Here is a 14,112-nt window from a genome sequence, read left to right as displayed (position 1 = left end):
GTACAACTTGTACTGTATAAAAGAAAATAAATCATATACATTAGTGTTCTTAGGACTGAATCTGCGGATGACACGTGCGACATCCAGGTCAGCAGCAAAGGAAACGAAAAAACAAAAATAAACAGTGAACAAAAACAAATGAATGCCAAAGCGAGAAGACAAACAACTAAACAGAGAAATGGCTTTAAAAAAAAGAAAAAAAAATACAGGAGGGCTGTTGTTTTCTTCATTCAAATAACCACAAAATAAGTCAATTAATGGCATTACTTGTATATAGATTTATATTTATATATCTAAAGTGCATTATGGTACAAAAATATAAAAGATCAGCAGCACCTTGATACCTTTACAAAATAAATACACCATTCAAACAAAATAAATTACTGCAAATCTGACATTGATAATTGGTATAATCCTTACAATATATATATATATATATATATATATATATATATATATATATATATATATATTAAAATAAACAAGAAAAAAAAAAAGAATAAAGCAAAGTATTCACAAAGATCAAAATCTATAGCCCCACAGAGCAATGGGATAATGTTTCATCATTATCTTTATTATTCGTTTATCACTAATTGAGAATATTTACATACAATAAATATTTTTGCTAGCAACTCTTCCAACTATCACCATTACAGTGATTACTGCAACATGAGCATTTTGGTGTCCATATATATAACGTCTAATGTCCTTACGAATCTGAAAGACAAAACAGAAAGAGACCAGGTCAGCTTCAGAGACACAATTCTTCAGCTTTTTATATCACAATAATTCCCTAACAGAGTTTTGGGCGATTGCGTGCAGATATTTTTGTTTTGTGTGTTTTGTGTCTGATTGGTATATTGAGGATTTATAACCTTTCTGGTCAGACTGAGGAGATTTTTCAGGGGAAGCTGTACAGGTGTTTGCAATTATGCAAAGGAGACATGAAAAGCCTGACTGATCCCGAACCCTGCACTCAACATCAAACAGTGTGCAGTTCCTCCGTGCGGAAGCATGGAAATGCAAGTGGAGAACTATTGCCAAAGTATTTGTGTGTGTGTGTGTGTGTGTGTGTGTGTGTGTGTGCGTGCAAGCAAAAGATGTTGGCCTCAGAGAAACTCCAGAAACCAACAGTGATTCCCAAAAGGTTCAGTATTTATACTCAAATGATCCATTTTACTTTATACTACAATTAACACTATTAATGATTTAAATGAATTAAATAAAATTAATTTCTTGAATAACAATTATTTTACCTACATGAAACTTTATGTCTTTGGCATAAAAAAAACCTTTTAAAACTTACATAAAAATTACATAAATGTATTAAATGTATTAAAAATGACAGGTGTTTGTGAAACTGAAGCAAAAAGATGATTTTAGTCAATGCAACATGATCCTCGTCTCTTATTTGACTTCGTCTTAGAAAGTAGAAATATCTTGAATATAGTCAAATTTAGCTAATAGAATATAATAAGATTATTAAACATATTTCTAGACATGTACTAATTTCAAACTTGAAATAGTTTTGTTCTGTTGGCAGATAATTTTACTCATTTTAAGCATTTATTTCTAGAAAGAAGCAAAATTATCTGCCAATAACAAAACTATTTCAAGCTTGAAATGAGTACACATGTCTAGAAATATTTAATAATCTTATATTGAGTTCGCTGTAATCTTATGAGAGGAAAGACTAAATACATTTGACTATATACAAGAGGTTTTTACTTGCTAAGATTGTATTTCCTGCATTGTTCTTACACCTGCACACACACACACACACACACACAGACACACAGACACACACACACACACACACACAGGCCATTATTTCCATAAATAATGACTATAGTGATGATCACTGATATGGACGCAGTGCTCTCATGAGAAAGACGAGGTTGCTTTACCGTTGTCAGAGACTGACAGTGTTCTAGTGCACCGCTGCTTGCTGGGCCGTGTGTATTCGCTGCTCCAGGTGGAAGCCATTGTCTGGTTCGATAGCCATTGGCCTGTTCAGTGAACGGGTTCGCCGTTTCCTCTTCTCTCCTTCCCTTCGCTTTCCTGCTTTTCCTTTCTTCTTCTTCTTGATCCCGGCCTTGGGTGCTCCATCTTTGTATATCTGTGACTTGTTGGTCTCTTGCGGCAGGTTGGTGCCCTCCTCGTCTTCTGGGCTGAAGCTGATTGGCAGGTTCTTGGTGCCGCCAGCGGGCTTAGGGTTAGCTGTGCCCGGGCTCAGACTGATGCCCATGCCTACACCCATGGGAACTCCTACACTGATAGCCCCGCCTCCACCACTGACTCCGCCACGCTGCTGCACTTCACGGAGCTCGGCTGTATGCACTTCATGCAGCAACTCCTGCAGCCACATGCGCCGCTTGAAGTCCTGCAGTGTTCGACCCTTGTCGTGCATCAGCTGGGCATGTGTCACTGACCGCTTCCTGAGAGCGAGAGAGAGAGAGAGAGAGAGAGAGAGAGAAAGAGAGAGGGGAGGGGGTGGTGGTGGAGATGAAATAACTTCTTAGAGTAAAGTGACACTGCTTGACTCAAACTTGTATGTAATTATGTATAATATGCAATATATTAAACATATAACATCTATAATAAGACTTTAAAAATCTCGTTCATTAAAGAAATTGAGCCAAGCACCTTAAAGTATCATGCTGAAACATCATTTTAAAATCCAACTTTAAAAAGCGTCTCTTTGACCTGATGTGGTTTTATAATCAACTCTACATGGATTTATTTTGCAGTGATCCGTGACATGTAAGCAAATGTTGTGTGTGTCTGGTTTTAATCATAATCATAATAATGATAATCCAACCCGAAATCCAACCCACAACATGGTGCATTTTAACTCGAATCCACACTGAGGATCAACACTGTGCCAAATCTGCTCTCTCCTCGTTTCGGCCTTGTGAAACTCGGTCCTTGGCCTTGGGCCTTGTTCAGCCTTTCCCCAAAAGACTCAACAGTTCCAGATCCCTTCATCTAACCATAATAAATCATTGAGTGATGATGTGAAACGCCTTCAAATAGCGCACTGTGCCGTGGAACGACCTGCTGGGGGCGTAGAGGTTTTTAACTGTTTTGAGACGTCCTTCACATAGTTAACTCTGAGTTTTAAACATAGTACATCAGAGCTGTCTCGAGCTGCGCATTCCTGCAAAATGCCAAAAGCCAATAATCACGCTGAACTTTCTTTAGAGGAAACATGATTAAAATGTTGACAGGCAGCCTAAACTTGTTTAGCATTAATTCTATTTAATGCTGTAATTGCGTCCCACTTAAAACGCTTCCCAAGTCCAGGTGCCTGTACCTCTGACAATCGCTTCTGCAGTTGCTTCAATGGCTTCTGCAGTTGAAAAAGCCCTCTGCTATCGTATGCACTTTTGGATACTGGGCACATGGTCCAAATGTCTTGAAACAATTACACATATCACAGAGCTGGTGCTTTCAATGTGCCAAAGTAAAGCATAATTCGGGGCTATTTCAAAATATTCACTCTTTCGCCTGGGAGAGAGCGGCGGTGGGTCTGACACCCGCTCTCCTGCAGCTGTGTAGGAGCCGGCAGGCGTGGATCACGGTTACCAGTAGGTGGCAGTAAAGTAATAAGTGAACTATTAAAAGTGATGAATGGACTGGTCATATCAGGACAATTTCAGTCATGTCTTAGCACAGTCCAGAAGAAACAAACACTGTATCCGTCATAGGAACATTCCTCTTTTCTACCTGGTCAACCTTTTTTTTCCATACATATGATCACATTCATATTCATAACCATTTATTTTAATTTTATTATTATTTTATAACTGATTATTTATATAATCAGTTGATGGATGAATCCCAAGTGGCTTCATATTCCCTACATGACTGTGCTACATCATCTATTCAAACGAACCCTGTGTGAAATAATGGCTTCCGCAGCCTATTTAATCCAACGTAAGCCGTTCGGGAATCAGTCTCAGCTCCAGCTCTTTTTCATTTTAACAGGTAAAGTGGTACACGTTGGTTATACGTGTGTGTCCTTCTACATGCTGTGATCTATAAAAAATCAATACAGACACAACACGTGTGTAAATATGGCTATTTCCCCACCACTCTGTTAAACTGATCTGGTAGAGAATTATTGGCCAGGCGTTGTTAGATGAGTTTCCCCTTCTTTGGAAAAAACAGTTTATCATCCCCAAAAACGTGTCCTAAATAGTTTAGGAGAGAGAACTTTCCTGAAAGCATTAAGCACTCTTTTACAAAAGCCAAAATCCAGTTGCTCTGTGTGCACAGATAAGTTAACTGATGGGAATAAAGTGACAAGTCAAAGGGTAGAAGCTGAATGTTAGCATACACACACTCACACACACACACACACACACACACACAGAAGCCTTTGTTCTTAATCTTGGATTCAGACGGCCCCGAGCACGAGCATTACATTACACAGAAGACCGAAAGTACACAACCATGACCATGTCAGATTTGATATGTTTCAATGTATGTATTGTAGACTGATATATGAACATATGAATATTTTTCCACAGGTTGGGCGTATGATGTAAACTGAATATTTTTTGCTCTTGTGTGACCTAGATAGTAAAGGTAAAGGGAGATATGAATGAGATGGTATGTGGTCTGGTCTAAAAATATCCAATTCCATTTTGGATACTTTGCAGAGGACACGGATGAGAGCAGACAGGATTGAAGGCTCCACTGTGCGCTGAAAGAGTGTGTGTCAGTATAAAAGCACAGAGTCAGCTGTTAATGCATTGTTATTGCGCAATCATGTACGGTATTAAAGCACACTTATTCGGTTTGCTGAGAATCTGGGTCTGAGTCAGCTCAAAGGAGAACATGCCAAATAAATGACCAGTACTTAATTATTTCTCATGAGCAGTTATAAAAATGTTTCTACCTCCAGTGCAGTGTTAGAAATGGGCAAAACATGTTTCTTAATTTGGGTTTTACAGTTGAATTATAGGGAACGCCTTTTAAAAAATGAATCTGTTCTACCATCATTTTACATTTACATTTACAGTGTTTAGCAGACGCCCAGAAAAAAATTCCAGAGAAATTTCGATACTTTACATTGACTGAAAGTAATTGCTCAGAGGTTTCTTTTGATTATTTTCTCATTTTTCAGCTGATGAAGCACACATTACATACTGATTTATACAAGTCTTAAAAATTTGCTTTAGTCCTGATTCAAATAGAAGTGCAAAATGCACAGCTAAGTGGAATCACTATACTTATATCTACTATTGTTTTTACTTTGAATAGGAAGCTCACTTCATATGCTTCCTAAGGCACAATCAGAGATAGTTGGTGGAAAAAAAAAAACGTGCACATGGAAGCTGTCAAGCTGTTGCTTTTTGGTCCACCTGAAGCTGTGAAGATGTTTATCTGTGTTGTTTTAAAAAATAGAGCATTGGTGGGAGTGCCCTGTAATTGGCCCCGTAATGTAATGCGTGTACTTTCAGAAATCTTTCAGGCGCATATGTGTTTGATCTTCTCTGGCTTACTTGGGACGCGGCCATGTTAAACTCCAGTAGGAGGCATTGTGCTCAATGGCAGATTGTCAACGACGCCGACTTGTCAGCATAAGCTTGTTATATACGGTACACGCCCTTTTGGATGTTTTGTGAGCCCCTACAAAGATAAAAGATCTTGAGTGGATCCCGATGAAAGACCTGTGCTATTTGGATCCAGCTGCCTCTACATGATACTTTAATATCCCCTGCTCAAGCGAGAGTTTAGTCTATTAGAGATTATTATTATCAGGACTAAAATTGGAGGAGACTGCATTAGTACAAGTTCTGACATTGGCTGAAAAAATAATAAAAGAGTTCCATTGTCCTGGCAATGATTACTGCTGATTAATAGATCCAGCAGGAACTGTTTATGGAGTGTTTTCCTTTAAAGGATCGTTCAGTCAGCGTAGGTGGCAGAGTAACGAGAAAAGTCTGACTATTCCGAGGTCAAAGGTGAAATGACACATCGCAGTCTTTGGTGACTAGACACACATCATTAAACAGAGCCGTGAATGGCCAAGCCCGTGGCCTCATCCAACAACCAGTCACCACCTTCCACCACCAACAAACAAACACGTTTGGAACTTGCTTGTATGGGAGTAGAGACCACACACACACACACACACACACACACACACACACACACATACAGACACATGAATCAGCCCAGAGCTCGATCCTGCATCAACACAACAGCTCCAACAGATCCTCCTTGTAATGCTAAAACTATGAAAACGAGCTCAGTCGGATTTTAGTCAGCAGCACAGCGGATTTTAGTCAGCAGACACGCAGTCCGAGTGTGTGTCTCTGCTCCTTCATGCAGAAAGTCGACTGTACCATCCCAACAAACACACACGCACATGGTTCTATATTGAAAGAAAATTTGTCTGTGTTATTTGTAATGTCATTTATAAGATGCATTCATTACATTAACACTGTGGAATGCTCCCAGTACGAGCAAAACTCAAGAAAACAGGATGAGTAAAGAGCTCTCTTTCTCTCTCTCTCTAACACACACACACACACACACACTTTCCCCAAAAACATGAATCATGACATATACACACTGTCACACACCCTCATTCTGTTTCTCACTAACGCTTCATTAAAAGCTGATTGGAAGGTTAAACCACCACAGGCCGGGCCAAGGAGTGCACGAGCATTATGGGAGATTAGCTTTCCAAAGCAAATGGCTCTCCAGAACTATGTTTTGCATCCTGGGCCCTGGTCAGGGTTGCGCCGGACATGAAAGCACATTTACTCGGCTCGGCATAATGTACTCCAGCAGGAGAGTGCGTTTAGCTTGGGCCGCCGCCTAGTCCAGCATCAGCACTCTCTCTCTCTCTTTTTTACTCCTCACCTCTGCTGCTCCTTCCTCTCTGTAAGCCCCCTCTCTATCAGACAGCGAGCCCCTTGTGGCACAGGCCGAGGGTAGGCCGCTGGAGAAATGGATGGCAGCAGGCAACTGGCACGGTAAGAAATTGAGTCACGGCCCAACAAGCTGAGAAAGGAGTGATCTGAGAAGCGGGAAAGGTGGAGAGGTGGAGGGTGTCAGAGCGCTCCATCGGAGTGAGTGTTCACCCCCCTCTAAGTAAACACACAGGTGGGCGCTAGCAATGAAAACAACTCCTAGCACGATCTCCAAATGAGCACATTTTCCGTCCTGGTACAGCCACCCACCTCACTCTCGCACTGTTCAACAGGTGATATAAGTAAGAGTAGCAGAAGTTCCGTTACAAAAAACTAACTAACAGCTATTCATTTATTTATCTAGTTAGTTTATAGCTGGTTTTTTATAGACACCAAAAGACGGAAGCATATTCACACAAACACACACACACACACACACACACATATGCACAGCATCAAGTTTTAAAAGCTCATTGACTTACATTCTGTTGCTGAGGGCGTCGATGGGCCTGCCGTAGTGTGGCACAGGAGAACACAATAAAAACACAGCCAAACACCACTGCTGCAGAATCCTCCTTGAACACAACATCCTTGTAATCTACAAAAAACATAAAACACACACACACATAACGCATATTAGATAAAGATCCGAGCCCACGTGCTGGAGGACACATCATTTCTCAGTATCTGAATCATCTGTAAACTTGGCATGGCAAACGGAAATGTAACTTCTGGCGATGGCTGTTCATTGTGTTGCTATATTGGGTGTATAAATGCAAACAGACAATGGAAGAATTTATTTTAAACCACAAAATAAATGTCTGTCCTGTTTTCCTTCATTGCACTGCCTTATGAGAATGAGTTGAGGAGAAAAGACTGAAAGGCTACAGGACACGTTAACTCAAACCAGTTCATCATGCTTCAGAAAAAAAAAAAGAAAAAGAATTCCAGCAAGTCTTCTGGGCCACAACAAAACTTAGCAAAACCCAAGTCAGCTGAGAGACAACACACACACACACACACACACACACACAGAACTTACTCTCCCAACAACGATGTCTTTTTCTCAGACTGGCCTCTTGCTTCTGTCCTCTCAGTACTTAAAGACTGACAAAGTTCAGGCAAAGTGTCCAGGCTGCTATGAAATAAAACCAAACAGCAGCCAAGCACCAATCAAGCAGTGACCCCCAGATGTTGACGTCTTCTGTACGTTGAGGAAAAATTTCACCAAATCAACTCTCCAACATGTGTCACTTCCCTAAAAAAAAACAAAACTCCTTGTCTTCTCTCTTCTTATCTCCACCGAACTCATTTAAAGTTTTTGAATCAACCAGAACTGAGCCCAAAGGAATCCAGAGGCTACGTGATGTGAGGTGTGTGAGTGTGTGTTCTCCAGGTGATCTGAGCAAGGCAGTCTCTCTTATTCTGCTGCCTGAGGCTGTGCTCCAGCCTGTTATAGAGGAGGCTGTGGACCAGCGCAGTGATGGGAAAGTTTAAGCACAACTGTCTGAGTGCAGGTTGAGGGAGTGAAGGAGGGGAGAGAGAGAGAGAGAGAGAGAGAGAGGGAGGGAAAGAGAGAGAGAGAGAGAGAGAGAGAGAGAGAAAAGGGGGGTGGAAAGGAAGAGAGGAAGAGTGGGAGGGGAGGTTATGACTCGGGGAGCCCTCACAAAGAGTCAATCCTTGTGTAGAAGTGAGCACGAATGTGTATGTGTGTGTTTTAGGAAGAAGAAAGAGAGGCCAGATGTGGCAAGAAGGTGGCGCCCAAGGAGCATTTCAGCTAGACATGAAATATGTTTAATGTGTCACACAAGGAGAACAGACCCGTCTGTGGTAGTTTGTGTGAAAAAATGATTAAACAGGAAGGTGTGAGACGCTTCCATATCAGCAAGCACGCCAGGCGCAACGACGTGGTTGCTGGATTTCTGAAGACACACTTTAAAGGAAATTCACAGCATTCTTTACACCCCAAAGAGCCAATTTAGTACATGTGATAAACAGTGTAAGGAGTCCAGAGACATAGCAGGGCTCATTAGAAACGAGCGTGTTGGGGTTGTTGGGTTGTATTTCTTTACGCTCACCAGTGACTTATACGACAAACTAGAGAGCTATTAACGATGTGATATTTCATTGGCACAAGTTTGAGCCATTTTTGTGTTTCATTTCAGGACAAGTATGAATTAGCAGCGTGGATGAGGAATTGTTACACGGCGCACTATGTCAAAGACGCCAGGTCTTACTTTACACCCACAGAGCAGATTCTAATTTTATAGGAGTCACAATCATTTATACTTTAAAATCCTCAGACAGAGACACAGGAAGGTGTTTTACATTGAGGGTGCTGGAATTTTAAGCAGCATACATGTATACAAGCGCTATTTTCTACATATTATGATGATTTATGCACTGCAAAAAAATGACATCAAGTGAAATTGTCTTGAATATAATCAAATGTATTGAGTACTTCCTATTATAAAATTACAATAAAACAAATATAACATTATTATAACTTATTTCTAGACATTTTTTTTTACTGATTTCAAGCTTTCAAGTTCTTATTCAGATAATTTTGCTTCTTTCTTGAAAAAACATGCTAAAAAATGGAAAATTATCAGCCAGTAAAACAAGACTATTTCAAGCTTGAAAGTAGTAAAGAATGACTAGAAATAGGTTTAATAATCTTATATTTGGTTTATTTCACTCATATAATAGGAAATACAAGATAGATTTGACTATATTTAAAACATTCCCACTTGCTAAGATGCCAATTTTTTGCAGTAGAAGACTTCTTGTAAAGTCTCCTTCAGCATTTTGCTCTCATCTACAGTTTCAGGAGCAGAAAAAGTCTCTGTATATGTATATCTCTTACTCAGCAGGTAGATGTGTAATAGATCAGGCCTTTACAGGTTCTCGGAATCAAAATGTTGTTCCACTAGCATTAGCAGTGAGGATTAGACCGCTCTGCCTTTAATCTCTATCCTCCTTTTGCCTTTGAAACTAATTCTGATGACATTTTCTGCTATCAGGAAGTTGGCTTTGTCTATAACTTCGTAATGTAGTGCTGCATTCGACTAACCTCGGAAGTGGGAATTATGTCGGAATTAACTCGGAATTACATCATTTTCGAGCTACAAAGTGAGGAAAAAACATGGACTCCTCCATGTTCATTTTTTAGCACCAATCTAGCCAGCTAACTGTGATGAATGATGTATATTTTCCTCCTCAAAACAGAACTGTACAGTCAGTGTGATAGATTTAACAAGTGAAAATGTCTGTATATTGATTGATCTAAAGCTAATGCTTGTATATACAGTGTAACTCATTTAAAGGTAAGAAGTGCTGCTGTGTTTACTGTTAATGCTGTGAGCAGCCATGTTTATTTGATGTCACTTGCTGAAATCCGAGTTCCTGAGTAGGAATTTCCGAGTTGAGGAGGTGTTTATTATTGTTTTTTGTTTTTTTTTTCCTAGTCAGAGGTCAAATTACACATTTTTGTCAGACCCAAATCTGAGTCCTGTAGTCTTGGGTTTTGATAAAGCCACTGTCTTCTGTCTTTCTACAGGACCATGATGTTCAATGTCATCAATGTAAAAGGCAACAGGGACAAAAATCCAAACTGGATCATACTTTTGTGTCATCAGAGCAGTCATCCTTGGAAAGTTTCATTTATAGCGACCCACACAGCTTCATAAGTTTGGCTTGAACTCCCACATAGTAAATTGCTACAGGGAGCTGGACACGGAGCTTTGAATTTGGAGCCTGTTTATAGGAAACATTCCTGCCCCTCACTGTAACTCAGCTGGAGAGATACCTAAGTGCTCTCATGAGGCAACGGGCCAAGCTGGCTCTCTAACTGAGCATAATGCACCCAAGGACTTCCTTCTGTCTTCTATACGGGACCTTTAAAAGCAGAACGTGCGCCTTTTTCCTGGTCTGAGGCACTATGGCAGGAGGGAAGGGTTCTTCCCATGATCGCACCCACTTCCTGTCATTTCCTGCATTTCACAGAAGAGCTCTCCAGTCACAGACTTCACTGTCCACCATCCTTCCATTTCATCGTTTCCCCCTTTCCCTCTCCTGCTTTAATCAGAAGGGTTGAAATAACCAATCCGACCCACCCATCATCAGGCTGAATAATCTGGCGGCACTGAGTGCTCATCCAGGATTAGAGCATTGCCTCCTTATGAATGTTTGGCTAATGTTCTGGACCACCTCCAGGACTCTGTAAGAGCAAAATATTCTCCAAAACAGCTCTGACGTGCCATGAAAAAAGTCCATGCCTGCTGTGTGAAAGCCTGTGCTCAGGGATTTTCATGATTGTTGGGCACCACAAATGCCCTCGAGCCAATGCAAACTGTCGCGGCTGTTTTTTTATACATAAAAATGCTTCTGATTTAATTTAAAAGACCTTACAATTACTGTTCCTGAGACGTAAACTTGGTTATAATGCTCACACTCATTGAATACTGATGATAATTGCCTGAGTTAAGCCGAATGAATCATTATTCATTTCTGTCCTATTTTCCCACAAACGTGAGTCAGTTTGATGTTCTACAGATTGTTCAACCTGCATACACTGATTTCATGGCTCACTTTTATGTTAGCATCCCACCCACAGACACATCAAGGGAATTCTAGGAATTCCTCCATGCTGGACTTGCCAGCGCACACAGCAGACATGCTCATTCAGCATTGCCATAGGCGCCTTTAAAACATTAGAGAGGCTTCAGTCACACAGTTACATGCTGTTAAATGTGATTTTGTTTTAGGTACACGGTCTTTATGTTTGACTTAAGAACTCTTTGAACCTTTAAGATAGCTTGATTTGCTTGTTTACTGCTGCAAGAGATGCATTTGTACTTGCACACTTCCTAAAAAAAAAAAACAAAAAAAAAACTTTTGTGAAGATTGCTTAAGGCATCAAAATATGTCGTGAGCTCCTGCTTTTAAGATAATGATTCACATGCATCGATCCATGTGGAGGCCCTTACAAATGCATTTTACCAAATTACAGCCCATTGTGCATGGCATCAGTCACTAGCTTCTGGACAACACGTGTTTTTTTTTTTGCAATGCAATATACCTGACTTTTTTTTTTTTTTTTTTTTTACACACTCACTCATTAGCGTATAATAGCAAACAGACTGCCTTCCTCACCCAGAAGCTCTTTTAATTGAAGACTCTCATTCTCTTGACAAACGATTTGCCCCCAAGTAAGGCAGCAAAGTGCAAATTAGTGCAGTCTCTGGCATTTTATGACTTCTTCCCCCCATAGGATGTTTCCTTTTGGTGTTGACCTGATCTACCTGTTACAGTCCACAGCCCATGTGGTCCTTTCATCACTTATATAAAGCGTTTCACATTTGCTAGGGAAAAAAAACCCTCATTCGAGGTCACTAGAAAAGTCTACATTACCTGCATATAAACAGGTGAAAAAAAAAAAGTCTTTCCTGGCAGGCAGAAAGCGGTGGGGAACGAGCCAGGAAAGCTGTTTTAGCTTCATCAAAATTTTCTGTCGTTCGGCAGTGAAGAATATAAAGGCCTGCTTTTAATCTACAAACTCTCTTTCACCCGTATCTTGAATTTTTTCTACTCTATTAATCAGTGACATCATGGCCAGTGGAAATATCTTAAATATAGTCAAATTTATCTTGTATTTCCTATTATAAGATTGAAATAAACCAAATATAAGATTATTTATTTATTTATTTTACTCATTTCAAGGATGAATTATTCATATTATTATTCATTTACTATTGGCAGATAATTTTGCAATTTTATTTCTACAAAGAAGCAAAATTATCTGCCAATATAAAAAGAACATTTAAAGCTCGGACATACTAGATAGATCTGACTTCTGTCTAGATATTCAAGATAATTTCTCTTAATAAGATGACTTTTTTTTGCACTGCTCTGTCATTATGACTTTCTAATGAAGACAAGACTACAGAGGGATCTCCAGATGTTAATTATTCCACATTTAATAAATGCATGTCATGATTTAAAATAATCATTTCCACTAAGACCATGTGAGTTCTTTTTTTTTTTTTTTTTTAGAATCCTTTCATTGTTGTTGTTGTTGTTGTTGTTGGTTTTAGCTAATTTTTTTAGGTGCATTTTCATACACTGCAAAAAAATGATATCCTAGCAAGTGAAGATATTGTGAATAAAGTAAATTATGTCTAATATTTCATTAGATATATAACATATAAATATAACATTAACACTATTTCTAGACATTTTGAGCTCACAACTGTTTTACTTTTTTGGAAGTAAATGAGTAAAAATATCTAGAAATGGAATTATTAATGTTAAAACTAATTCATTTGTTTAAAAACAATCTAATAAAGAGAATCATTAGGTATAGAAATTAGTTTTAAGCCTCATGACAGTAATACTGGTCAACACAAATCACTAAGGTGCACTTACTGTAAATTATTAGATACAGGTCAATGATTGCTAAGTCAAGTCACCTTAAAAAAAGTCCTTCACTTTCATGTCAAGTGAAAATATCTCGAATATAGTCACATTTATTTAGTATTTCCTATTATAAGTTTACAACAAACCAAATATAAGATTATTAAAGCTATTTCTAGACACTTTCTCTCAAATCCAGCTTGAAAAAGTCTTATTCTATTGGCAGGTAATTTTTAGCTAGTTAGATATTTTTAATTTAATTAATTTTTAATTAATTCTTTAGATAATTTTTAGTGTTTATTTAAAATAATAACAACAATAACAACATTATCAAAACTTAAAATGAGTAAAGGCATCTAAAACAGGCTGAATAATCTTATATTTGATTTATGAAAATGACATAATAAGCTATATTAGATACATGTGCCCATATTCAAGATATTTTTACTTACTAAGATATCATTTTTTTCAGCACAAACACTGAAACATGGAAAATGATATAAAGTGAAAATATCTTGAACATACTCCTATGTATTTAGTCTTTTCTATTATAAGATTACAATAAACCAAATATAAAATTATTAATCCTGTTTCAAGACATTTTCTTTTCCTAATTTCAAGCTTGAAATAGTCTTGGTCTATAGGCAGGTAATTTAATTTTTTTTCTAGACAGATCTTCCAAATCAATAAGGAAATTTAGAGTTAAATTGTCTAGTAATAGGTTTAATTCTCATATAATAGGTTTTATACTCTTATAATGCTAGAT

General features: G+C 38.6%; 1 protein-coding gene across 2 annotated transcripts in view; it reads right to left on the bottom strand.

The window, feature by feature from the left end:
• Positions 1-504: 504 nt before the first annotated feature.
• The window catches only part of pthlha (parathyroid hormone-like hormone a), a 15,937-nt gene continuing 2,329 nt past the window's right edge, over positions 505-14,112 (bottom strand). The window contains exons 1-4 of one of the 2 annotated variants that reach the window (XM_026919696.3): positions 7,975-8,437; positions 7,415-7,530; positions 1,908-2,438; positions 506-717 (exon numbers count right to left, since the gene is read on the bottom strand). In XM_026919696.3, coding sequence (XP_026775497.1) covers positions 1,931-2,438; positions 7,415-7,521 — 615 coding nt within the window. In that variant the 5' untranslated portion in view covers positions 7,522-7,530; positions 7,975-8,437 and the 3' untranslated portion in view covers positions 506-717; positions 1,908-1,930. Of the gene's footprint in view, positions 718-1,907; positions 2,439-7,414; positions 7,531-7,974; positions 8,438-14,112 lie in introns of those variants that run through there. The other variant, XM_026919697.3, reaches the window with a different exon arrangement.

Source organism: Pangasianodon hypophthalmus, chromosome 9, assembly GCF_027358585.1.
Source record: "Pangasianodon hypophthalmus isolate fPanHyp1 chromosome 9, fPanHyp1.pri, whole genome shotgun sequence".
Taxonomy (NCBI): Eukaryota; Metazoa; Chordata; class Actinopteri; order Siluriformes; family Pangasiidae; genus Pangasianodon; species Pangasianodon hypophthalmus.
This window is presented reverse-complemented; position numbering and strand designations above follow the sequence as displayed.